At 38.2% G+C, this 27,926-nt stretch overlaps 1 protein-coding gene across 6 annotated transcripts; it reads left to right on the forward strand.

Moving 5' to 3' along the window:
• ECT2 (epithelial cell transforming 2) lies at positions 1-27,886 on the forward strand. 6 transcript variants are annotated; one of them, XM_021396272.1, is made up of 25 exons: positions 1-88; positions 1,885-2,042; positions 3,026-3,105; positions 3,254-3,346; positions 4,242-4,424; positions 4,976-5,065; positions 6,056-6,163; positions 7,220-7,293; positions 7,413-7,543; positions 8,407-8,522; positions 8,700-8,762; positions 9,126-9,354; positions 10,747-10,883; positions 11,527-11,646; positions 12,363-12,431; positions 13,388-13,498; positions 14,405-14,501; positions 15,278-15,359; positions 16,431-16,509; positions 16,699-16,818; positions 18,204-18,342; positions 19,848-20,002; positions 21,651-21,758; positions 22,883-23,029; positions 26,322-27,886. In XM_021396272.1, exons 2-25 carry the CDS (start codon positions 1,913-1,915, stop codon positions 26,409-26,411), a joined length of 2,751 nt encoding a protein of 916 aa, XP_021251947.1. In that variant the 5' UTR covers positions 1-88; positions 1,885-1,912; the 3' UTR covers positions 26,412-27,886. The 6 variants fall into 6 exon arrangements, with proteins under 6 accessions (XP_021251947.1, XP_021251945.1, XP_021251951.1 ...); XM_021396270.1 differs by having other exon boundaries at positions 4-99; XM_021396271.1 differs by having other exon boundaries at positions 8-105.

Raw genomic sequence — 27,926 nt, forward strand, 5'->3', positions numbered from 1 at the left:
CGACGGGCGGCCAATGGGCGGTGCGCTTAGTGCGGCGGCTCGCTTTTTGAATCGGTGACGGCGGCTGCTGATGGTGGTGGCTGTTGCGGTCGGTGGCAGGTGGCGGTGAGGGGTTGCGGGCCTGGGCGGGTTGGGGGGTAGTGCGGAGCGATGCGGCCGGGTCGGGCTTGGGGCTAAGGCGAGCCTAGGGAGGACAGCGCTGGGTGCGGGTTGCATGGGGCGGTGCCGCGTAAGGAGGCCCGGGGTCGCCTGTGGGGCGGCGGCCGCCCGAGGCGGAAGGGAGGCTGGGCCTGCTGGCACCTGCCGGCCCGTGAGCTCGGAGCAGCTGGCGAAGGCACCCCGCCTTCAGAGCGAGTCATCCCCTGTTTTTAAGGCTTGTTCTGGGTGCGGATATCTTGTAGTTTTCAGGCTTTTCGCAAGCTGCAGGGAGATCGTTTGTAAGCGTTTTTAGGCCTGCCTTAGTTTTGTAGTGACAGTGTCAGGTCTCTTGTTCCCTCTTATATTGGGGGAGGCTGCTACGTACATGGCCTCTGTGTGTGCTGTTTGTTCTCTTCCGTGCCTTGGCACTGCAAGTGTGTGGCTCTGGTGACTAGCTTTGCTGTGCTACTGAGTAATCTGGGGCTGTTACAACAGAGCTTAAAAAAATCCAAAATGAAAGCCCATGAATCAATAAACTAGGAAAGTCCTATAGAAAATCAATGCCTAATCCAGTATGGGTTACTTTGTAACATACATCAGGGTTCTCTGGAAGTGTGTATTTGTTGGTATGTCTCCAGATATAAGTGCAGCGATAGGACAGGAGTCATATCAACGATAGTATCTGAATTTGTGAAGAAATCTGTAGGGTTTTAAATTAACAGTAGACTTAATTGGAGACTTTTTCATCTAACTCAGCAGATAAATAGCTTTTTTCTTCCTGTGTTGCTGTCATGCCAGAACATACACTTTTTTGTCTTCCAGTTTTTACTTTTTTGTGTAACTGGGGAGGCATTGCACAACTTGTGCTGCTCTCAAGTTTTGCTACTTCATGAATCCTCATTCAAGTAGTGCTTTAATGTGGTTTTTTTTTTTTTTTTGGCAACTGCTACTTTTTAATGGACACTTATAAATGTAGGAGTGCTTCTTCAGTTGAAGTGATACAAAGAGTTATTATACTGCAGCAGTTTGATTATAGGGGTAATTCTTGATATTACTTTGTAAATATTTAAGTTAACGTGGCTGATGAATCACAGGAAATGCATACTTCTTGCTTCATGCAGGAAAAAAAATGCGCTGTCTCATGGACAGGTGTCTTGGAACATATTTTCAGCTTCAAGATTCAGGTAGATACCTGTGCAAAGAGAAAGAATTAAGGTTATGCTCTTCCAGCATGCATCAAATCTCCTTGATGAGCAGGGAGGGATGGACATCTATCTGTGAGAAGATAGAAGGCATCTAATGATGGGTACTTCCACAGTGATAGACTGGATTGTATGGATAGCTCTATATACATGCTAAACAGCTTTGCAGAGGCTTTGTTTCATTTTGAGAAACCTGATTTCCCTTTGCATGCGTACTGCTGGTTTCTGGATGCTCTTTTCTGGATGCTTGTTCTTATGTGGCAGAAGTAATTCTCATCAGTTCACGTGAGAACTCAAAACTTAACGAAATACTTTGCGTACTCTAATTCTTTTGCTGGTGTTTCGCTATTTCCATAATAGACATGTAGATTTGTGGTTCTATGACTCCTAATATTCTTTCGTAACTGTTCTGTCAGCATGAGTGGGATTTCAATGTGCAAATTTTTTCCTAGAAGTCTAAAGTTACTTTTGACAGCCTTAGTCATAGGATTCATTAACGAGCTTTCTAGCAACTGTAGCTTAAATGAGCACATCTGTCTTCTAGCTGTTGAAGAAAGAAAGGAGAAGTAATCATGGCTGACAACAGTACACTGGTGTCTGAAAGCGGGAGGAGCCTCTTGGCTGATTCTTCTGTTCTGGATCCAAAAACTGTAGAAAACTCCAAAGAGAATGTATTTCCTGGATCTATTTTGGATGTTGAAGGTGATGTAAGAAGTTTAAGACTGATATTTTTGCAGTGACTGATTACTTAGTAGGTATTAAGTTTTGGAAAACTGGAAGTGCTTTGCTGAACTGCAGAGCCGTATGCAGTGTAGCCAAAAGGGTGTTGGTTTGGCATCCTTCCACTAGCAAAGGAGCAGTCTTAATTTTAAACTCATTTTGTTATCAAAATTTTGGCTTATAGCCATGAAATTAAATGGGTCTTCAGGCTAATGTATAGAAAGATACTTCTATGGAATAAATAATTTTAAGTGATAAACTGATGCAAGCGTTTGGGAATTGTAGTTGTTCTGTTGTGTAGGATTACAAGTAGCCCTTTAAAAAGATTAATAGTCTTGAGTTTGAAATTTATTTAATTTATTAACTAATCCTAAGATGCAAGCAACCAAAACCCAACAGAAAACAAACACTCAAGCATTTCTTTTTGCCTGCAATGTGGTGGACAGAATCCAGTGTCAGCCTTCTGGAACAGATGAGTGTTGGAGGCAACACTTGCCCCCTTCTTCCTTTCATTTCAAGAGCTTATTGATACATGGAGGAAAAAGAACAAGATATCTAATTTTGCTTCTCATATTCCCTTGTGAAACTGATTCATTATGAGGAAATAATGAGCCTTGTCAGCTAGGAGCACAGAAGCTAGCAAAGATATCATCTGTCTATCTTCCAGCAAGTCTTGCTATCTAATTCTGTTAAAAACATCAAGTCAATTTTACTTTAATGGTATGGTCATGAATTAAAGGATACTTTTTGTACCATATACTAAAAGTTTATGCTGTATGGTCAGTTGAGTATGTCTTAATGCAAGGACAGTCTTCTTGAGGCAACACTTACTTTCAGGATTGTTCCTGATAAATAAGGTGCCTTTAAAAGGATACAGTCTGCTTCTAGACGTTATTGCTTGATTTAGAATTATCATGGGTTTTTCTATTGAAATGTGGGTGTTATCCTTGTTTCTCTGCAAACAGAAGAAATGCCTCAAATAGAAACAAGAGTGGTTTTGGTTCAGGAAGCAGGGAAACGTGAGGAGCTTCTGAAAGCCTTGGAGGTATGTGTGTCTAAGGTTGTTTTCTTGCTTTTCTTAAAAAACAAACAAAAAAACCCAGCAAACCAAAAAAACAGTGGAATGAGATGTCATTTTTTTTAGACTTCTGCTAACCAATGTGGTTCTGTACTAAAGTTCTCCTCTTCCACAGACCATTAAGATAATGGAAGTGCCAGTTATTAAGATAAAGGAAACTAGCCCTGGTAAATCTGAAGAAAAACTAATAAAAAGTGTTATTCATATGGTATGTCATGCAATTAAGCACGTGTGATTGCATGCAGCATGTTACACTTCACTGGGACTGAAATATGTGGACTCTCCTAATTACATTAATTGGGATAATGGTCACAAGTTATGTAAATGCGTTCTTCAATCTTCTCAAAACTTTCTCCAACTTTTTCAAACATCTATCAAGGAAGCAATACGTGCAGCTCTTCAGAAGCTGTTCAGAGGGGAGGGAAATCAGTGGAGACATCCAAATGCATGCCTATTCAGCTAACACACGTTTTCCTTATGAACTGGCTTCATGATTGGCTAACTGTCTTATCTTTCACTTGAAAGTGTGTTTAAACTTAAGAGGTGATTCTCTGTTTCTTGATATTAAAAAAAAAAAACAACCCAAAACCCTAGGAAATAGAACTTGGAACTAGTGATTGTTAGACAATGTTATTAAGTCTTTAGAAATACCAAGCAATGAACTTAACTTTTTTTTTAGATCATATGCAGCATGGGGCTAGCTGTTACAAGCTGAATGCTGCTTTTTAATAGCATCCAGAAGCACCTTAAGCTATTCTGACTGTCTGAAGGGAGGCATTTCATTTTGCTTCTTTTTCTCCCTATCTGTAGTTATTTGCCAATGCTACGTTGTTGCTGTGAACTGATAAATAAATCTACTTAAGTAATTAGATTTTTTTTTTCTTAAGAGGCAGGAATTACTTCAAGAATTTTTTGGTGCAGTTCATAGCTATTCTCATGCTGGAAAACAATATTTCTCATCCAGCTTTTGTCAGTCTTCTTAAGAGTATGTCTGTTGAAGTCTAAATTGTATGCTTTCCTAATGGTTGAAATTAAAAATAAATTACTTTTGACACTAATTCTGTGACTTGAATAACGTTCTGTCTCCTCCTGTCCTGCTCAAGGAAATTAAGGTTCCGTACATAAAGACAAATACAATAGAAGAGCTTGGAGACTGTGATTCCCCAGAATTTGAGACTGTCTTCGTTGTAACAGACTTCCAAGATTCCATCTTTAACAACCTCTGCAAAGCAGAGTGCCGCGTCATTGGCCCGCCAGTAGTACTGCACTGTGCACAAAAAGGAGAGGTATGTGCTGCTTATGAAATCAGCTGACCTGTTCCCTCACGCAGTGAGTTCTAAGTGTGAAGTGTTGAAAATAATCTCCTTTGCTTTGTGAATCACAACTATTTGTCATCAAGATAAGTTTGAGAAAAGTAAGGTTTTTAGTATCGTGTTGGGTTACTGCATCTAATGAGAAAGCATGGGTACATAGTGGTAAGACCGCGACTACTGCAGTAGTTGTGGAAGCTGTTGTCATGGGATTATGCCATTAGAAAAGATAGCATATGAATATGTACTAGTGGACACTTAATACCTTCAAAAGTCCTCATTTGAAGGAAGGTGGATCGGGAAAGAAAATGTGTGAAGTGCTACCTTTGGAATGTGGAAGTTCGCTAGTTACGTTATTACTACTCTACTGCTAGGCCTGAAGCTGATGCAGAACTCAAAATGCAGGCTTGGTCTAGTGTTTATATACTTTAATACTAGGAATAACAATATTGTATTAAGAATATTGCTTCTATTAAAGTATTTATCATCATGCTTTTAACTGATGAGCTAACTTCATCTTGTTTCAGCCTTTACCTTTCTCATGTCGTCCACTGTACTGTGCAAGTATGTTGAACTTGGTGCTCTGCTTTACAGGCTTCAGGAAGAAAGAAGAATTAGTAAGAATTTTATTTTCTTTCCCCCTTTGGATAGGTAAAGCTATGTTAAGTGTGATTTCGTAATGCTCTTCTGTTCTATCACCTGTAGGATTTAACCAAAGCTAGAACTTCTATGTTGGGAATGAACATTGTTCTTCTGTTGCACATCCAAAGGCAGTGATATCAATGGGTAGTAACAAAACTTAGAGTCGCTTTTCATTTGAATGATGTAATAAGTACTACTGAGTTGTAGCAGTTTAAATGCTTGTAGGTTAAGGCTTTTTGATAAGATCTTATTTACCCAATAATTCTATTTTTGTAGGAAGCAGAGTGGGCAAGTAAAGCTTTTCAGTGCTATTCAGATCACCTGCTGTTATAGTACCTTGCTGTCATGCTATTAGGGCTATAGTCTTGACCTAACTAAATATTAGGTGGTCTTGTGCTCTAGTGCTTTACCTTCTCAGTAATGCAGTTGGTGCCTAATATTCCTGCTGGATGTCTGGCAGTCAGTAGTTAAATCTTTTTTTGGACAAAATAAAAATATATAAGTCCTTTACTTGCTCTTAGGACTGGTGGTGTATGGTAGTCTGAATTCAGACTGGACAACTTGCAATCTTTTATGGAAATTCTGGTAGCTGTCCATTCAGGTAGAACTGACCCAGTGAGTGAGGATAGCATGCCTCAAATTTATTTCATGTGAAATGCTGAAGGCATTATGCATGATGTTGATCACCAGTATACTGATGGCTTGAAGTCTTTATCAAACTACGTAACAAGGATCTCTAAAATAATTAAAATAATAAAGGGAGGGGGGGTTGCAAACTAAAATTTCTTACGTTGTATCAACTATAGCTTCTTAAAAACAAGGAGAACAAATTGGAGCATTTCTAGTCTTAGCCATTTAATGTAACCTCCTATCACTTGTTTTGTAAAATCTTCTTGTACCTTTCTTACTCCACCCTGTGTATATCAAGAGATAAACTGTAAGCTTATTTTGTCTTTATTTTGCAGGTTAAGCTAGTGACCTTAGTTCATCATATGGGTGGAATTATTCGGAAGGACTTCAACTCAAAAGTTACGCATCTGGTGGCTAATTCAACACATGGAGATAAATTCAGAGTATGTAAGCTTGGACTGGTACTTCATGAGAACCTTCCGAATTTCCCTCTTGTAACAAATTCCTTAAATTTTATTTCAGCTTCTAAGTGACAAGCTTTTTTCTCTGCACCACCAGCAATGACTTGTACTTGCAAGTTCATCTCCATCTGCTGAGCTTGGATATCTGTTTGTCTCTTAGATCTAAATAATACTCTGCAGAGTTTTTTGTAGTAGACAATTTTTTTAATTAACAGGAACCAAAATGTTTAAGTAGTGACATTATCTTAACGTCAACCAAAGTGTTAGTACAACGTGCTTGCTTGCTTTTCTTGGACAGGCAAACAAACTTTAAAGTAACTTGCATAAAACTTCAGTATTCTATTCCTACACACCTTCAAAAAAAACTTTAACTTGTTATGCATAAGCTTTCAAGTCTTCATTTATGCGTAAATATATTTATATATTCCTTTTTCCTGTCAACAATGAAAAGCATCCTTCAGGATGCGTTCATCTGACAAGCTCTTGTAACTTGGATAATGACAAAAGCATCTGTATCCCTTGACTCTCCCTTCCTTGAGTTGTTTGACTGTTACTTTTCCCAAATGTGTCTGTCTAATCTCCTAGTTGGAAGAGAAGACCTACTTTCTATCTCTGGTCAAACACTTTATTTTTTTTGCCACGTCAAAGGGAAATGTTTGGTAACTTTGCAGTCTCTTGAATAGTCGCTTCCTATTTAGTAAAAGTAGACTAGGAAGTATAAGAAGCAGGAAAAAGATTCTGTATTCCCCTGGAACTGTGATTTGGTTTTTTTGGGTGTGACAAAGAATACTGGACTAATAATGCATTTTTGGGTAAATATGAAAGTAGTTGTTGGTCTTGTCTCCTAGTCACTGAAGAGATGCATCTTAACTTCTAAATCTTGCTGTCAGATAATTTTTGAAGGAATAGGCTCACTTTTTTTTTTTTTTGCAGTATGTGTCTTGAAAAGTAATAGCTAAAGCTAGGAATTTTACTTGTCATGGAAAGAATGAAATAGAAAACTTATTTGTTATAGTTTATGCTCTTCTTGTTTTCTAGGTTGCTGTGAGTCTTGGTACTCCTATCATGAAAGCTGAGTGGATTTATAAGGCTTGGGAGAAAAGGAATGAAATGTAGGTGTTTGCTTTCCTTCAGCCCTGAACTTATGTACTGTTCACTTGTGGTATTGTGGGTTTATGTTTAAGCAGTGTCGTAGCACTGATTTAGTGACTTTTGTGCACCTTTTTTCTAGTGACTTCTGTGCAGCTGATGATGATGTTAGAAATCAGTTCAAAGTTCCTCCCTTCCAAGACTGCTTGTTAAGTTTCCTTGGATTCTCCGATGAAGAGAAAGCTAATATGGAAGAAATGACAGAAATGCAAGGTTATTGTTTGTGAATGCTGACATTTGAAATGAATGGGGCTCATAGCTGCTAGAGATTTCACTGAAGCAAAATCCTGCATCATGAATCCCTGAAGTGTTAATGAAGAATCTTCAGCTGGAAAGCTCTAAATTGATTTTTAGATGTCTTAAGTCTTCAACAGCTATAAGAACTTTAAACTTCTTAGACTGATGGAAACTAGGCTATCTTAAAAGAAATTACAGGATGCTTGAAAATATCCTGGGGAATTTTCAACTTTGGTATGAAGCATCACTGGTAAAACACTTGATAGGAGGTGTTTGAGTTTTTTGGTGGTGTGGGGTTACATTAAGAATTGCATAAACAGTGATGGTGTAATAGATAACATGATGTCTCCAGCCTTGTGTTGCTAGAGCATGTGTGCATTGGAACTGCAGGAGTGGGAATGCAGTAAGCTTGTAATAGCAAGTTGTCCTTAAAACATGGAAGTTGGCTGCTTTTGCCTTTCTTCTTTTTCCCTGACACTTTTTATGTAAAGCTGTTAGAAGATTGTGACACAGAGGTTCTAGCTTGTGAATATAGAGTGAATATACCTGCTTTCTTCTATAAAGAAGGAAGAAAAGCTTTTCTGAAAATTGTTTATTTCCAGAGAGGTTTAAATGCCCTCTGAGCTATGCCTTCTCTCAACACTTTCTATGTGTGCTTTACTCCCATTTGTTACTGCTTATTTCCTAGGAACTGTCTGCTGCTGATAATAAATGGGGTGTTGTGTAATTTCTTCTGTTCTTGATACTAGGTGCCATAAAACTATCAAGCAAACAAGTAATTATTAACAATAGTATTGTTCTGTCTTGCAATTCACTTCTTTGTTTTCTTATTTATATAGGAGGATGTTATTTACCAGTTGGTGATGAAAGATGTACGCACTTAGTGGTTGAAGAAAGCACAGTAAAAGAGATTCCATTTGAACCTCTAAAAAAACTTTATATTGTAAAGCAAGAGGTTAGTGCTTACAGATTCTTGAAAGAATACTTGCATATACCACTCCAAATGCATGACTTTGTTCTTTAGATTAAGCTACTTGTTTGCATTCGGTGTGCAAATTGTCTTAATACTACATACATTACTTTGAACATTTTTAACATTGTGATTTTAATGTGTGGTTTCTTTCTTCTTCAGTGGTTCTGGGGAAGCATTCAAATGGATGCCAGAGCTGGAGAGTCCATGTATTTATTTGAGAAGGTGTGTTGAACTCATTCACATAATACACAGCTTGTATTTGGTGGTGAAATTAGTATGCATAATATATGCGGAGCCAGAGATTAATATTTTTTAAGCATCATTTAAATCCCAGGTAATGAATTGTAAGTTTACCTCTAGAATATTGATTTGAGGAAACCTTTTGTTTCCTGAAAGCTGAAACTAGTTTTAGTCAAATAACAGCGAATGTATGACTTCAATTTTTTTACAAAATAAAAAATAGGGCTTTGTCTGGTTTTCCTGAGGGGGAAAAAATGTTTTGTGTGCTCATTTGACTTATCTTTGCCCTGAGTTGTGCTGGAAACAGCAAGTAAAAAGACAAAACTGAACTTTCTTTCTCTACAGTCAGAGAGTCCTGGCCTCAAAAAGTCTGTGTCGCAGCTTTCTCTGAGTACTCCAAACAGCAATCGTAAAAGACGTCGTTTGAAAGAGACTCTTGCACAGCTGACTAGAGAAACAGACATGTCACCTTTTCCTCCTCGGAAACGCCCATCAGCTGAACACTCGCTTTCTCTTGGGTCCCTGTTGGATATTTCTAACACTCCAGAATCAAGCACTACCAATGGAGGTCTAGGTAAAAACCTTCATTTGTATGCACTTGCAGTGTGTAACAGATCTCTGCATACAAGTGATAATGGTAGTGACGGGGAAGTCTCTCAGACTTTGCTACAGGTTTCCTAAGTAATTCCAGACTTTCACCTTGAAGTGTGTAGGATGCAGGACCAAAGTGAGGCATTCAGACACAGAGGCCAGGCTGCTTCTTGTCATCACAGTAAGCACATTCAACAGGACACGCAGAGGGGAGGTATCTGAAGTTATGGAGTTTGCATACAACTTCTTGGTTGTATGCAAACTCCATAAGACTGTAAAAATCTTATCTGTTACTTGTATGTAAGAGGCAATGGTTTTAAACAAAGGGTAGATTTAGATTAGATACTGAGAAGGGACTGTTCCCTATAAGGATGGTAAGACACTGGAACAGGCTACCCAGAGAAAATGGGGATGCCCCATCCCCGGTGATGTTCAAGACCAGGTTGGATGGGGCTTTAGGCAACCTTGTGTGTCCTTGCTTATGACAAGGGGAGGATCTTTTAAGGTCTTTTCCAACCTAAACCATTCTAAATCATGTAAGCAATCTGAAAGAGGCACAGGCTTTGAGTGGTAATTCAGAAGGAATCTGAGAGACATCAGCTCATTCTCAGTGACCGGATTTCCTAGATAATGCTAGAACTCTTGTAACCCCTGGTACAGAAGCTTCTTCTAATGCAACATCTGCAGACAGTTTCAGGAAGTGCTATTATGAAAATGATAGATACAGTACTTATTTCATAGATACTGTGATTATAATGACCTTTGACATCAGGATAAGTGTGTACAGGTCTCTGCTGTCCAGTACATATGCAGGTATTTAAAAGTAGTGGACTGTTCCAGGTTTAGTTTTAAGAAAGATTACCCTCTTTTCTTTCCTCATCTACCTCATTTTCCTCTTGCACCAGTCATCTGCCTATGATGAAATGCTGTAGGTTTTGCTTGTAAAGACTGATCTCATTAAATGGTTTTGGGCTGTGTACATAATGCAAGGATGGTAGGCATCTGAAAGACTTGTTTATGTAGCAAAGCAAAATTAGAAAAATGTAACTCGTGTATGTGTAAATAATGTTCATCACATAACCCTCACTTCCCACTAAACATAAGCGGAGGGTTGAGTCACTGACCAGTCTGTAAATGGCTTACTAGTGGTTTAATAGTCTAAGACTGATTCTGAGGAATAACACGTTACTGTTAGTCTATAATAGGTCTAATAAAGTCATTGTTTGAAAGAGCTTTGATAACTGAATAAAGAATAGCCTTTTAGCCTTTTTTAATTCCCTTGAATTCTGAAAGTTTCCCTCTTGGAGGGTGACCTTTTCAGGAACTCTAATTTATAATAGAACTCTGTTTTCTTTTGGAAATGTCTTTTAATCAGAAACTCCAAAATCCTGTGCAAGGCCGTCGAAAAACTCCACTCCTCTTCCACTGAAGCAGTCCGCAAGATGGCAAGTTGCAAAGGAATTATATCAGACAGAAAGTAACTACGTTGATATTCTTACAACAATTATTCAGGTAAGCTGGTATAACAGCGAGTACAATTCAATTGTAGTAAGACACCTGGTGCTTAGGTAAGTGGCTTGTGGTCTTTAGGCTTTTCAGAACTTGGAGCAATGCAGGTGTGAAGAATGATGTATGATTTTAGAACTGGTATATTAATGATATTGTTAATCATGAAGCCTGGAAGTCATAACTTCTAATCTGAGATCTGCAGTTGGTTTGTAGTTGATATGAAAATCCTAAACTTTAAGAAAATAGGATCTTCATGACTTAGGGGTTTTTTAAGATATTAGTGCATAGAGGTGTAAGGGGAAAAACACCAACCCTGCTTGCTATTGCAAGAAGAGAGAATAGCAAGCAATTTACAGGAACAGCTTCACTTCCTGGGAAGTCTGCTTCCACTGTGGCTGAGTATCGTGCCTAAAGAATGTGTGTGAGTAGAGGAGAAGATAAAGGGATTATTCTACACTAATGTTACTAACTTAGTGTTTGCATCTCAAAACCACTCTTCCATAATCTGTTCTTGCGAAGTGGGGACAGAATGTCTCAAGACTGTGACTGCAGGAAAGTGTGATCTGGAAGAAAACACCATTGTTTTCATAACTATTTCTTCTACAATGGGTGGAAGGTGTAATGATTCTTTTGTCTAATACATCAGTTATTTCAAGTTCCGTTGGAGAAGGAAGGACAACTTGGAGGACCAATACTTGCACAGGAGGAGATTAAGACTATATTCGGCAGCATTCCAGATATTCTTGATGTACACACTAAAATCAAGGTAAACTAACTTCCCCCTGCAGAGGAAGCTATAATGCAAACTTTGAATTGAGTGAATGAAGTGCAAATCCAAAATATACTTATAAGAACTTAAATTATAAATTAAGTACCTGAAGTCTGAGTATGTCACATAACTGCCACTGCCATTATGAACTGTAGTCAAAATTCTTAGGTGTAGCGGTTGTCTGTTTTCACTCAACTCTGGTGTAATGAAGATAAGTGGCAGAAACTAATGGACACTAGTGGTGAAACCCTTCAATTAAAGGGGATTCTGAACTTCAGATGTACTGTCCTGTCCCTGATATTAGCTGACAGTAAATAAGCTTGATCCTTATCAAGCTGATACGTGCTTAACAGCTTGCTCTTACTCTTCTTAACCCTTGGTGCACCCAGTGAGGGAAACCTATGCTAACTCTCATTTAATCCTAACTTTTGTTATGTCATTTTTGTTGCAGAGCTGACTAGTTCAGGCGCACTGTTAGACTCTGCTTCTACTGATCCAAAACTGTATATTTAGTAAACCAGAGGAGTTATGCTATCATCTCTTAATAGACTGAAGAGGCTTACTGTGAAGTTGTGCGGGTTTTAGGATTGCCTGTTTTATTGTCTGTTTCTGTGCTGACTATGTGTGTTTAGCAGAACGCTGGTCCCATCTTAAAGCTTTATGTAGTTGACACTCATGTTATTTTCTTCCCCCTATCCTTGCACGTCATCTAGGAAGACCTGGAAGATCTTATGGTGAATTGGACTGAAAGCAAAAGTATTGGTGATGTCTTTCTTAAATATGTAAGTTTCTGTTATGATCTATTATCTTACCTTACTAATAACTGATAACCCACTGTAGGATCTAGCAAACACCAGCGTAGCACTACTGAGTAAGCAAGAACACTGACTCATATCATTGTATCTTCTGTTTAGACTTCTTAGCTAAGTGATATACTTTGTGTAAGTAATCCCTGTCAAGATTAGCTGTATGCACCTGTCTGTTTGCATTATGGATTAAGACTTCAGATAGGTGTAATTAAAAAAAGCCTTCAATTTGCAATGCTACAGATGCTTTCTACTTAAATGGTAGAAGGAACTTTCTGTGGTCTTAGTAATCTTCTGCCTCCTTTCAATAACATGGAAAAGCAAAGTTAACTTGAAGGCACTTCTTGCATTTTTCCTTCAGGATTTAAAGTGTGTATATAATGACTCCTAATTTTCACAAGTACACAATGTACAGTACATGAATCTAGGTCTGGGACTGCAGTGCTTTTTAACTTAGTAAGTCTGCTATGTATCTTGTGCTTTTGCTGCCTTGATCATGCTGAGGCAAAGAATGTTTAGCACTCAAAAGCTCTTGATCTGAGGCATTGCTTATGGTGACTTAATGTTTTTTCCATCCTCAAAGTGATTGTTCACACTGGAGAAAATATCTAAAGTTTCCAAAACTTTTGCCCAAAATACCTTGTTAGATGAGAATCTCTTCTACTTGATAGAGCTGCTCGGTGGCTTCTAGGATTGTCACATTTCTACTTGATCTTTGAGAGCAGCCTGTATTTCATTTGCAGCATTGAATCTTGAGCATTTGGGATGTAAAAATGTCTTAACTTGTGTAAGCCTGTGTGAGTTTACAATGCTTTATTCTTCATTAAAATGTGCCTTTGAGCAGCTTTGTGTGGCCCAGGGTGAATGGACATATGTGCAATGCTATGTAATGTATAAAGCAGAGTTATAACAGTTAGTTGTTTATTTTTCAGTCAAAAGACTTGTTGAAAACATATCCACCATTTGTGAATTTCTTTGAAATGAGCAAGGAAACTATTACTAGATGTGAGAAACAGAAGCCAAGGTTTCATGCCTTCCTGAAGGTAAGTGTTTGCACAACTAAATCTCTGAGCAAAACTTGGAAACTATCACCAAGTAAACTATTTAATGCAGTTGATGGCAGAACTTGGAATTTTAAAAGCTTGAAGGAATGTTGACTGTTTCCTGGTGAGACAGAAATAGGAAGGATTTGAGCTTCAATCCCTTAAGCTCCTCATGAGTCTCTTCACTAAGAGGTCTGGGTTCCTTGTCTGTTACAGCTTCCAAACTAGCTTGATTATATGCTGAAAAAAGTTATTTATCTCCCAAATATGTACCTTCTTTTTCTCTTTATTGACCCCCTCCCTCCCAGTGCTAAAGACTTTTGAGTTAAAAGCTATTTTGGGAACACTCTTGGCAGCTATGAAGTTCCAAGGGGGTAGAATGTCTCAGTATTCCTGCAGCTAGTGAGTAGGAGCATAACTGAGGATTTAAGAGAAGACTATCTTCAAATAAAAAGTTGTCTGTAGAGGAGTCCTTATACTCCTATGGTTCTAGATAAACCTATATAGCTGACCGTGTAGCTTTAAATCTTCTGTATCCAACAAGCATATCTCAAAAAAAAAGAACAATCAAGCTAACAGATTTCAGTTCTTGTTTTCTGAGATATCAGGGATTATTTCTGCATATTAATAATTAAATCATAGGGAAATGATAAAGAATGCAACCAGCTGTCCCACTGTGCCTTAGGATCTGGAGTGAAGACTGAGAGGTTGATTAATATGAGCAGTTCAATCAATCTGAGAAGATAAGTCAATCTGATTTGAATGTCTTCTAACATGATTGCTTAATGACTGCGTTCCTGCCTTGGAAGACTCTAGGAAACTTCTACTTCTGCCTTGGAGGAGACAACTTTTTTTCCTGTATAATGGGGAAAAATAAGAATTATTTCCTTTTCTCCCCTTTTCTAGATAAACCAAGCTAAACCAGAATGTGGTCGCCAAAGCCTCGCTGAACTGCTGATCCGTCCTGTTCAAAGGTTGCCTAGTGTTGTTCTACTACTGAATGGTAATTAGTATTTTTGTATGTTTGTCCAAGTTATTTAAAACCAAGATAATGGCTGCTGTTGGCATGATTAGGAGTGGCTTTTCTCTCATGAAGCATATTTGTTTCTGAGAGTTAGTCACGCTTAATGGCAATCTTCAAGACCAATTACTGAAGAAAGCATAGTTTAAGACATTTTCACTTGTATACTTCAGATAAATACATGAACAGGTAGAAGGAAAGCTCTTTGAAAACAGTTTTGTCTTAAGTACGAGTATAACTGAGGTTGAAATGAGAGAGCAGTTCATATTAACAAGATGACAGCTTTGTGTTTCTCTTGGTATCACACACTTATTGTAACAATGGTAAAATCTACGTTAGATCTGTGTGAGTTAGCCTTGTCTTCGCAGACTGCAACATCAACTTCTTAAGACAGGAGTCTGGATGCGTAATAAAGCATGTAGATAGGCCTTGTAAAACTGGCTAATAATGGTAGTAACAAGCTTAACATGGAGCTGAAGGCAAGAAGTGCTGTGTGTCACTTAAATACAGTGGTGCATAGGTCACACACACACACACACACACACACAGACACACACACACACACACACATTCAACTGCTTCAGTTGAAGACTGAAGGCTACTCTTAGGCTGCAGTGGTAGGTAGTTCATGGGAATGAAATGATATGAAATTGCTCTAACTTAAAAAATCAGATTGTCTTCCTACTTTTATTCTTTTCAAATTCTCAACATCATTTTATTCTTAAGGGTCTGAAAACTTTTTATGTTTTGAATTGTAGATCTTAAGAAGCATACAGCAGAAGACAACCCAGATAAAATCATTCTAGAGAGAGCTATTGAATCGTTGAAGGAAGTGATGACGTAAGTGAAATTCATTCTATAAAACAAACTTAGATGTATAGATCTATTCATCTCTTTTAAATTGTACTAACTTAAAGCATATTGCTACCATATGCTTTGTCTCCATTTGAGTGTATGCAATATGCATTCCTCAGAGAGTGGTGATTATCATGATTGCCAAAGGATTCTCCACCTGAAGAATGAGTGGAGGGGAAACGGTCTGTCAAATACTTAAACTAATCTGTGGTTTCTCAGATCAGTTTCCCTTCTGCCACTGCCATCATTCTGTCATCCTGTGCCAGAACCCTTGATGTCCTTGAAAACCTTCTGTTGTTACCCACTGCTTCTGTCTGAATGGCTGCTGACTCCCTTCCCGTGTATGAAGCTGAACCTTCTGATTCTTCTGTTCTGTCTGCACTGTTCTAGTTATTTCTATCCCCTATGGAGTGGAAGAGATGTAGGAGATAGATATACACGCAAGACTTAAAAAGATACTATCATTTTCCACTGAAAGGATATAGTATTGGTGATGGAAGGTTAGTTTGTGTTGTGGTCCTATATTAGCTATTGATGGCACCATTCTGGAAGCTTACGGCTTGAAGCTGTTTTGATTATAAGGCTCACCTCTTTTGAAGTGTAGCACCTGTCTCCAGCAATGAGACTTCATGTAGTTACTTGAGCAAGTGTTTGTCTAATTTTTAACAACTTTTAATGTGTAATTACTCTTGCATTTAATTCCTGTGAACTGTAGTTTTGACTTGGAGTGGTGGTGAAAGATGTGTAAAATGCAATATATAAGAATTGGTCTCTAGTTCCTCCCTCTTGGGGCGGGGAGGGAAACTGCAGTAACTGAATGTCATGTTATTGCTGACATATCAACAGTATTGGTCTAGTTTTGAAGTTTCATATATGCCCATTTAGCATGTGGTGCTTGGATGCATAATGAGTAAGTATACTCGACTTCTGTAAGTCCACGTGCTACTGTGTAAGCTCTCCAAATGTTCAGCTTCATTCTTTCTGTCTTAAATGCAGTGAAATCATTTACAGTTACTTGATATTGAAGATAAATGTAATATAATGTGCTTCCCTCAGACATATTAATGAAGACAAGAGGAAAACAGAGGCACAAAAGCAGTTCTTTGATGTTGTCTATGAAGTTGATGGATGTCCAGTAAGTACTTTTTCTGAAGCTGCAGACCTGTAAAAGTGATTGCTTGCTTTCTTGCTCCTTCTGCAAAAGTATGTGAGGTTAAAACGCAGTGGTACTGTTTTAAATAGATTTCCAGTGTTAAGTAGCAAGCAAGTAGTAATCCAGCCCTCGAATTAAATGCTTAATGAGCTTTTTGCTTCTGTTTCATAGGCCAATCTCTTGTCCTCTCACCGAAGCTTAGTTCAGCGTTTGGAAACCGTTGTGCTTAGTGATGACCTCTGTGACAGGGGAGAACAGGTCACACTCTTTCTATTTAATGATTGTTTAGAGGTAAGATTTCTATATGAATACTTCTAGTGAATTGTAAAATGCTTGACACTGTGAATATAAACAAGAAAACTTAAACTTTGAAGCAGAATCAAGTAACAGATGTTAAGTCACAGAATTAAGAATTAAGTCACAGGTAACTGAAAATTCAACACATCCTGATGTTACTTTTCTGGTAGAGACTGTATAAGCAACACAAGTAACTGATAAGTTTTGCATGGTCTTACAGCCAGATTAGGAAGCTGATATTAAAGAGTAGGGAAGGGCATTTTTGCCTTGGAAAAGCAATTCACACTGCTTTATGGAAATAAGACTGACATCTCTAATGCTCTTTGAAAATTGGCATCATAAATGACTGATATGTGTCCTGTCTCTCAATGAACTTCTTTCTTTATTACATGCAGTAATATCAGATAACGATTACAGAAGCTTTCTAGCATTTCTGCATTGTATGCCAATATCTGTACTTCTCTGAGAAATAAACATTTCTATTTTTTCTTCTGCTTAAAATAGAACGCTTAATTCTCAACATATTTAATTGCTTATCTGCATAGCACTTTAAATAGTACTAATGGAGGAAAAAGGGCTGGAGTCTGGCTCAGCAGGCTGCTGGTCTGTTTCAAGTTTAACTGTATTTAATGTGCTAAATGTAGATTGTGCTGCAGTGTGGACCTCTGAGATACGGCTGTCTGTGCTTTGACCAACAAGGAAAACAAATCCACATATCTAGACTAATATTATGTTAGGAGGATACATGATGAAAAGTAACCTACCTAGGAGTAAAGCTGACTTAGTTTCACTACTTGTGAAGGAAGGGAAAATGAAAACACTTTCAATAAAGGTTCTTGGCTCACCTCTTCTATAAAATAAAAACTGATGATGATGCCTATGTTGTTAATGTAAAGTTAAAGCCAGCGTACCTCCACTGTCAAAACCTACTCTGTGGCTGCATGCACGAGTAACAGCAAACAATACTCCTAGGACAGAATTCACCACAGTCTAATTTGATTTAGACATATAGGCATTGTCTCCAGTGTTTAAATCTAGACTTAAACTTGTGGTTTCCAAGTGCCTTTGCTTTGTTCTTCAGGGTAGAATTGAGACTTGTAATAGAAAGCTGCTTTCCCTCTTTTTTCCAGAGGTGAGGGTGTTGCTGCTAAGTAGCAAGTATTTCTGGGCCACTTGAACTGTCTGTAAGCGTCTCTTATCTCAAATTCACTGAAGATTTCTATCATATTTTAATGTAGTTCTTTAAAATACTCCAAAGAGTATTTCTCTGTAGCAAGGCTTACTTCTCATTCTTGAATTCTAGGAGGTAAGAATACAGGGGGCAAACAAAGCAGCAGTAGACTTTCCAACTTTAACCTCTGTCTTTTTTTTAACTACAGATTGCAAGGAAGCGTCATAAAGTCATTGGTGCTTTTAAGAGTCCTCATGGCCACACACGACCTCCTGCATCTCTTAAGCATGTTGTACTCATGCCTCTCTCCCAGATCAAAAAAGTCCTGGACATCAGGGAGACAGAAGGTCTGTATGCTCTAAAATGCTCAGTAGCTAATGAAAACTCCCTTTCAAAGGATAAAGGTTTCCCATCATGTGACAGAATACTAGGAACACGTCAGGTATGAGATGCTAGCATAAGCTTCTGTTTGAAGCTGTCTGCAAGCTTGAAAATTCCTTGTTGGCAGCTTTTGGCTTTTCAAGACTCACTGCAGGCTGTTAGATTTGACAGAGCTATTAAGTGGCATTAGCAACCATTAGTTAGCCAAGTGATGGTGTGACACAAGTAGTGCACTTGACAGCTCTGAAATGGGGAAGCTGAAAAACCCAAGAACAACAAAACCCAAACAAACAACAAAAAACCAAATGAGAACTTCAGTCCAAAGCAGAGACAAAAGCTTTTGTTGTGAAACTAAACATTGTGTAAATAGTGATAATGATGCTCAGGAGCTGTGCTTACATCTTAGGAAAAAGACTTAAGTGACTTCGTTTCTGTGGTTACTTTACCATACTGAGGCCATAAAGGTTTCACTAAAGTAATGCATTAGTAGAGCAATAGAACTGGTGATACAAATGCTATTCCAACCTTACTAGTGTCTTCTAAGTAAGACTAGGTTCTACATTTCTACACTAGAAAGAGACTTGGTGTTTCATTTGAGGTGATAGTATGCATGCTGGAGTTGTTCTGGTTTCTTCTCTAAAGCACCTGAATGTAGAAGCTTAATAAGAAAAAAGTAGGAGTGGCAAAGCAGATTGGTAGTAAATGTGTTGCTTATGTGCTGGAAACTACCTACAAAAAGTGAGTTTAGGTCTTCTCTGAAGAGTTTTTCTTCATTTATGGTATGATACCGAGGTTTATTGAGGTACTTGTCTGATGGGAGGCATTTATATAAGCATACTGTTTAATATTTGCTAAGATCTTCAGTACACAACTTGGAAGAGGTCAACTACTCTGACTTAGAGGATGTTTTTTAATTTAAGTTGTTGTTTCTTTTCTTTCCTTAACTCTGTTTAGCTGAATCTCCTATAAAGTATCAGCAATGGATTAATTTTCTGCTCTTAAGTGAGCAATGTCGGTGGTCAAGTTTATAACTTCTGTAACTACAGCAATTGAATGTCATAGTTATTACTGACATCTTTTGTTCCTTTTACTGCCTTACAGAATAGGGTAGATGTTTTCCTTGTTCTGTGTCAACAAAAGGAATGATCTATCCAACACTTTATGAGTTCAAGAATACTTACTACTGTATCAGTAAGAATTAAACAGCGTGCAAACTATTTGAATGAACTGGTTGCAGTCTCCTTGAGACGTGCAGGCAGAACTCATAGCTCTTTTGCAAGTGATAAAACAGCAGCTGTGCAAACAATAAACCCCTCATACCAAGTTGTATCACCTCTAAGTCTAACTCCTGGTAGCAAAGGGTTAACTCTAAACGATTACTCCTATAATCCTTTGGGCTGGGAAGGCGTGTGAAATAGATTTCTTTTGTCTTACCTCTGTTTTGTGTTTGTGTATTCTTAAACTTCTGTAGACTGCCACAAAGCTTTTGCCTTAGTTGTACGTCCACCTACGGAACTCAACAACAAGCTGCTCAGTTTCCAGATGACCACTGAAGAACCTCCTAAAGAAGACTGGCTGAAAATATTGTGTCGACATGTAGCTAACACAATTTGTAAAGCAGATGCAGTAAGTTCTCTGGAACTATTTTGACTGGAAATATTTGGCTCTGTTGGCTTGAAATACAGGAAGATAAAGAGCTTGTTAATAGTGGGCATACTCTAGGTGAAGTAGAGCAGAAAACCTTTGTGCTAGCATGTCTGCAAGTGAGTGGTTAAAAAGTGGAAGGGGAAGCAGTCTGGAAGTTAGATTCTGCAGAAGTTAAGAAGTACTCAAAATCAAGAATTACACCCTTAATCCAGCACAGATTAGTTGTTTATAATTTAAACTCTGCGCTGTAGACTTTCAGTAGGGCAAATCTCAACCAAATTGTCTTCATCTTGCTTTCACTGGTTATCTACAATCTCAGCATTGTGAATTATATGTTGGTTTAGCTCTTTCTGTTGGGATTAATCTTTGTTATATGCTTCATGTACGGGAATGAGAACGTAAGAGACATGAAGCATCATCCTCCTACCCACAGATTCCTCCAACCTTAAAACAAGGAAATAAGGGAGATGCTGGCCTTCTCGTATCTTAAAAGCTCAGTGTGTGCACTTTTCACAGCCAGAGAACTACTAATTGGGAGTGCAGGTCTCTTCCAATTAGGGCAAAAGACTTTTGGCTAGTGCTCTAACTGTCCCAGAATGTATGCATATGTAATTCAAATTTGCTGAAAATTCATGCAGTATGTGAAGCAAAACCAACTTGGTTTTGTTGGTAATGTTTTATGTTATGCATTGCTTTCTTGCTGTATAGTATTTGTGTCTTTGAGCACTTTAGAACATGCTTGCATTAAAATGATATCTTAGTTCTGTATTGCTTGGAATATCATCTAGGGATGTAGGATTATGGAACTTGGCATTGTGGTTTCTTTCTTCCAAGTCCACAGTAGGAAAAGTACTGATTCAGACGTGTTAATTTACTTCAATCTGTATCAGTCACCTGTATTCATTCCTGATTCTGTTAAGTATAACACAAAAGGGGTGGAAATACTTGCTAATAAAATAAAGATTTAATCTATATGTAACAAAATTAGTCCATCTTGCCCAGGACATTCAGAGTCATAGGCTGACAAACTGCAATCTACTGTACTGAATACCATTAATTGTAATTTATGTAATTATTGCTTTGTAGTGAGTACATAACTTTTTTTCTTGCTAATTTAAGTGGCATGTTGAACTTCAGTCTAACCTTTCTTCTGGTTTTCAAGAGCTCGAATGCTGTGTGACAATGAGATAGCATAGACTTGCCACATGGTGGCAGTAAAAAACTTTCACTGGTTTGTTAGGCAGGGGGAGCAGCCATAGACGTTGTTGTTTGGTGTCCTTAAGGTTTTGCTTAGGAAGAGACTTATGTGCCAGTGAAACAAACAGGTCTGTAGCTGGGAGCTCCCCACAAATGCTTCAGATCTACTGCCTTTGCTTTGGTTAGCCCTGAGCTTGAATCTGGATCAACTAACATGAAACTAATGGGTAAAGTCATTCTGTAACTGACTGTACTGCTTGTTAATGTCATGAAACCACTTCAACGCCAATAATTTCTTTCTTTGTATGTTAAGAGAAATACGGGGGAATATGGCTATTAAAAATCTGTAACCCTGACTTCATGAACTGGAGAACAGTATTTTAACAAGTACTGATGTTTGTAAAATCACTAAGGCTATTTTTCTTTGTAGGAAAACCTTATTTATGCTGCTGATCCTGATTCAGTTGAAGTAAATACTAAAGATATGGACAGTACTTTAAGTAGAGCATCTAGGGCAATAAAGAAAACATCAAAAAAGGTAAGATAATGCAAAGATGGTGCTTTACAGTAGAACTCATTCTAGTCAGAGAATGGCATTAGTATTCCATTTCAGGTGTCTGGTAGAACTCATGGCAGTCACAGGAAGAACTTAATTTCAGTGAAAGCTCTTAAGTGTAAGCTCCTTTAGGACAGAAGGTGAGGAGTACTTGAGTGCTTTGACAGGGTAGTTTTGGGATATCTTAATTGGAGTATCTTTAAGTATTGTAACTGTAAATATTATGTTGGTGTTGTTGATGCTGTTACGAAACCTGATTTAAATGGCTGAAAAGATTGAACTTTGGAGAAACAGAGCAGCTGTAACTGCTTTTAGCATATTGAATGGTATTGGCAGTTATCAAAGTTCAAAAACCTTTGAAAGTACGATGGGTATAAGGAGTGTGTGCTCTAATGCTAGACTTCCAAAATTGGAGGAAATCAGTGTTGAAGGCTGGTCTCTGCCCGTATATGCTTTCTTTTGTGCATGGCTTAAGCTGCTCTTGATTGAAGAAGTGTGCTCTGTGTTGCTGAGAGACATTGCCTGGGAGGCAGGAGCAGGGCTGCCTGTCTATCCTGTCATGTAGGCTGTGCTCTGGGTCTGGTTCTGCTGAAGCCTGTGGAATGTGAGGGGACCGACATGATGAAGCAGCAGGTGGGAGTCTGTTCTCCTTTTGTCTTGGCAGCCTTGCAGCAGGCTTCATCTGATCAAGATGATGCTGTTTTTCTAGGAAAATTGTAGAGGCTTCTGTAGTTTAAAAGGTGCTGAAGACTGAACTGAAAGAATCATAATGGAAGGCAACCTGACCTTGTGGAATGCAAGGAGTGTGGGGAAGTCTAGTTGACCAGACTTTTTTTCCCCTTGTCTCCCTTAATTTTTTTTCCAAAATACTGTCATCATGCAGACAGACGTGAGAATAGCACGGGTTGTGGGGACTCATAAAAATCAGACCCACTTGCAGGTTGTATTTTGTTTATTTGGTTTTAATTTCTTCACATGAGGGAGAGCTATCGTATACTTCAGTGTTTGCCTACAAATGTTCAAAACTTGAATAGCAGCTTATTGTGGTGGTTATTACAGCCTGATTTTTTTTGACAGTGTATAACTGTGCTTGTCAAACTCCCCAGGTTACAAGAGCATTTTCTTTCTCAAAAACACCGAAGAGAGCTCTTCGAAGGGCTTTAATGTCACATAGTGCAACAGAAGGAAGAAGTCCAAGCTCAGCTAATGAGAGTTACATGGGCAGCCGACTGACTAGTGCGTCATCGTTAGCGGTAAGTTATTTGGCTGTGCAGGCCAAAGAAGGAACCTTCTTAAGACCACAGTCATTCTTATGTTGATCTTGTTATAACAATTTCAAAATCTGCAGTGGATAAAATTATTTTTATCTGCATTCATAGGTGTGTTCTTTTCGGAGTGAAATTCTTTAATGAGAAGGCTTGCTTACTGAAAATGCAGGAAGATGTGCTAGCGTGTACTAGAAACTGAGGGTTGCTAATGCATTTAAGCTGGAAACAAACTCTTGCTGGAGTTGGAGCATGCATCCTATTCTGAGCAAGCAAGAAACTCCCAGCATTACTGTATGTTGGTTTGGGCTTTTTCATTTTGGACAAAACACGAATGAGATGTAGGCCCCCGAATAGTGTGGTGAGAGCATCAGAGGGTGTAGTAAAGTAAGAGGCATCCCATGAAACAAACTGGAAAGGATATGTAGAGAGCTATAGATGTTGCAGCCTGAGAGCTTTTAAAAAGCAAGTGAATTATCTGCTCATATGTTTACAAAAACTTGATGAAATAAAATGAGTCTGTGCTGCAACTCCTCTGTTGTGCTTGGCTACCTATTGCAGCTCTCTCCCACTACATTAGCTCAGACACAATTTTCTAATACAGTCCAGTATATTGTTCTAGATTTTGAGGATTTTTTCCATCGTCTTCTAGTTCTTGAGTAAATCTGTGCTGAGTGAACATTACTTTAGAGTCTGTAGTTTGTAGGACAGCTAGCCAAGAACAGGATTTCCTGTGTATCTTTCTACTACTGATTTATATGTCAGAATCTTAATACAGAGATAATTCAGTATGTTTGAGTGGCCTTTAAATTGTACAACAAAGATTGCCATACTATCTGCCACATTAGATAGGCATGAAGAAATACAAATTAATGAGGGGAGGAAGTATCACAGTGAACTCCCTTGGTTTATAGGAAATTAACATAAAATCAGATTGGCTATAACCCAGTTCTGTGTAGTGATTTTCTTCCTTCAATTATGATTGCTTCAACAGTTGTTTTGGAATTCTAATATTCTGCCCTTATTTTGATGTAGCACTGTATCTCATTTCTCATGAAAATGCAAGTCACGCATTTTTCTTGTTTGTGTCTGTATATAATTTCTTCCCTATAATGACAGGAATTCAGTAGTAAAAAATATTTGTTTCATTTTTTCCCTATAACTTTTGGACCTCAGAGTAAGCTGCAGCTTGGCAGCAGAGCATGAGTTCTATTTGATGTTATATAGGGTTTTTAATCCATCTCCTACCCTATAGAGTTGGCATAAAGCTGTTTTGATTGAGTCGTGAGGTTGAGTTAGAGATTCATCTTGCAATAATTTTAATTTTAACATTAGTTTTATGTATTATATACAGTCCCTTCTAAGCATAATCCCCAAGAAATGGGGATAGGCTTTAGCATAGTGAGCAGTTTTGAAAGGGAGGGGAAAAACAAGGCTTGGATTCCAGCCTCTCAAATAGATGGTAGTATGGTTCTCGAGTAGCAAGCTAAAGCTGTAGGAAATCTGATTGAGACCACTGAGGGAGTTGAATCTGTTATTGAGGCATTGTTTTAATTAAAATCCTGGCACTGTGTTCATGTCGGGGGGGGGGAAAAATAGTGAAAAATCAATGAAGCTTAGATGTCTTCATGCTTGGACTAACTCTTGAACCGCTTCCTAATTGTAGATTGCTTGTTCATCGTCTACATGCAGCCTAAGTGCATCTGTGAAATGTGTTGTTCATGTCCATCGCTCCAGTTCTGTTGATCGGAGCTCTAAAAATTCCAGGGCTCAACCTGTGTCCTAGCTCTCCAAATAGTCATCTATCAAGTGCCATAGGAAAAGAGAAAACCTCTTCCAACCTGGAGAGAGTCGATGGTCATGCCTTGGACAAATCATGTCCTATCCCTGTTATTACTACCACTCGTGGTGCTGAAGATAACAAGTGTGGTGCTGGAAAGCTAGGTGTGTCAAATCCTGACTGTTAATGCCCACCTTGTATGAAGTAAGCATCCAGTCCTGATTAAGATGAAATGGTACAACTGCCTAAAACCTAGAATCCACAACGTTCTAAACGGCGTTGAGTTCTCCTTTGACTTGTTGTAATGCTCCGGGTTAGTCAGCACTGACACGTTCTGCTATTTCTGGTTTTGAATGCCAAGTTAATCCTTTCAGAGATCCTTTTTAACTTTTAATTAAGAAAAGTTAGACCTAATTAAAATAATATGAAACTACTTGTTTCAATTTATTGTGTCCAGGCAGCAGTGTAGCTTGCTGGCCAGAGTTCTCAGGAGTAGTGTCTTAACTTCAGGGTGCTCTTGAATAGCTAACTTTGTGGTTTTAACTTGTTGTTCCCCATATGTAAATGGGGGAAAAAAACCTTATAAAGTATTAATAAGAGCAGTTACATAAAGAAGTTTTGGATTTAACCTTCAAATATTGCCTATGGCTGCAAATGGAAGACATGCCATAGACACACATTTCCTTAAAAAACAAACACCAGCAAACATGCCTTTGTCTGCCCCAAGTACTGTTATTTAAAAGATTCCTGGATTATATGGCTACAGCAAGCTACCTAACTACCATGACCTTGTTGAAACGCATGAGCAACAGAATACTGCTTATGAAAGTATTTAAAGGACTAAGGTAAAAACCATAAAATCCAAGTTGATACAAAGAAGCTAACTCCTAGTACAGTGTATTTATGCAGGAGATTCACTGTAACTTTGTCCTTAAGCCCTAGTGTTCCTACCACCAGAAAAATCAGTTTTCTACCTACTTTGCGCGTCAACCACTTGCAGTTAAATCAAGCTTAGACAGCATATTGTTCTGTAGCCAAGAAAGAGTAAGTTCTGTAACTGATTTGGGGCTCAAGCCTAGTAAGAATACAGAAAGTTATAGGGTATGAGGGGAGCTAAGTTCCTCCAAGACTGTGATAATATCCTTCCTTGCATTTGGAGGGAGGGGAATAGTGCAAAAACTGTGATGCAAGATGTATGTAATACTTGTTTAAAAGCCACGCTTCAAAAGTGTGTTCTTGCATTCTGGATTTCTGGTCTAGTAACAAGAAAAACTTTTATTCCAGACTGTTTTAATCTTTGTATATTACTAGTTTGGTGCTGTTTAACTTTGCCATTCAAAATCCAGAAATGTTGAATGAGTTATTTAAAAAGCCATCCATCTTCAGTATCTTCCTGACAGAAAGTGTAAGGAATCTATGTATCGAGGTTGAGAAGTGACTACTGATCTACTGACGCTGATTACTAAATGACTACTCTTTTTTTTTTCCCCTCCTCAACAGGGTATTTCTTCTCCATCCTTGGTCAGCCTTCCCTCAATCTTTGAAAAGAGGAGTCATACGTTAAGTCGATCAACAACCCACTTGATATGAAGCAGGCTGAAAGCACAATGCCATATTGTAGTGACTGACAAACAGCTGGCTGTTCAAATGACCTGTTACTGACATTAATGGTACCTTAGTCATTAGCACTTAGCAATGATTAGCAAAATGGTAGATAACACTAAGTTAATCACAGAGGGGTTTCTAGTTGTATTGATGCAGATCAGGTAATCAGTGGAATCAGTAACTTGGTCTTTAAGGCCCAGTATTCCCTTGCACAGTTTTTTCACCAACAAAAGAAAATGCTTCCATTATACAGAAACTGTCCCCTTTAAACAACAAACTAGTTTTGAAATAAGGATGATGAACACAAGTTACTGCTGGTTTGAATGACTCTATGCTTGCCTAACTTCATCAGTTGGCTGAGCACTCTAATGTTCAAACTGTTGATTTCCTAAATGGAGATGCATTATGAAGTACCTGCCCTTTTGAGTGTGACAGTTAACCTGTTGTACAGCTGCTTATTCCAGATATTTTAGAAGTGTAGCTGTTTGTAAAGAAGTGGGATTGAGTTTCTCTGATTATGATCTTCCGCAGCTTCACTGTAATACAGTGGTATGTAGGTTTATTTGAACAGTAAGTTTAAAGGCTATGACTAGCTTTGTCCACCCCAAATGATGAAGAGAAGAAAGAATATGCTCCAAAGTAATGGCATTCCCTTTTAGTTAGGGCTGTTTGAGAATAACAATAAAAAAGAAATAACCTTTGACATCCAAATATTTGGTTAATAGCTCATTATTTAATGTATGAGGTTACTGGTGTGACAAAGGCCCAGTTCGGGTGTGTTAAATTTCAGGTGTACTCCTAAGGCTTTTATTTGTCTTCCTCATGTATTTTTTTGTTGCCCTTTTGAATCTATATGTTCACTTCTTTCATATCCTCTCAGCAGTCAGCATGATCCAATGCTTTCTCAGGAACCATCTAAATATGTATATTTCTGCATTTCTTTAATGGTTCAGTAATGGTTTAACTGTCTGTCTGTATTAGGAGTTCTTGACTCTGGCTTCTTAACCACCGGTGTCCTGTCTTGTCTATATGTAATTAGTGATGTTTCTGAATCTGTCAGACTGTAAACTTGCTTTTATATTTTGTACCAATCCAAGCAATGTAAATAAACTGTTTAAAATAAAGCTCCTTACGGCTTTGCTAAGCAGGCTTTTATGGAAGTCCACTCTGTCATTTTGCATAAGAACATTGTGTTGGGTTCCACCCTATGAGTGTACTCTGATTAACTATAGTAGCTGTTTTTAATAAGGTATACAGTCTGCCAGAACTGAATCTTTTTATTTCCTTAATGTTTGCCATTCTACCTTGTTTCACTGGGTGTGTATGTATATATATATATATCCATGGGTGCTTTGGCCTTTTCCATTCAAAGCGAACGTTTGAACTAAATGTGCACTGGACTTGATGTAGTAAAGTATCTCTAGGAAAGAAACCATGCAATAAATCCTATGCTAAGAATATCAACTGCAGATTTGGCTTTCTTTTGTTGTTTTTACAAGG

Source organism: Numida meleagris, chromosome 4 (assembly GCF_002078875.1).
Source record: "Numida meleagris isolate 19003 breed g44 Domestic line chromosome 4, NumMel1.0, whole genome shotgun sequence".
Lineage (NCBI taxonomy): Eukaryota > Metazoa > Chordata > Aves > Galliformes > Numididae > Numida > Numida meleagris.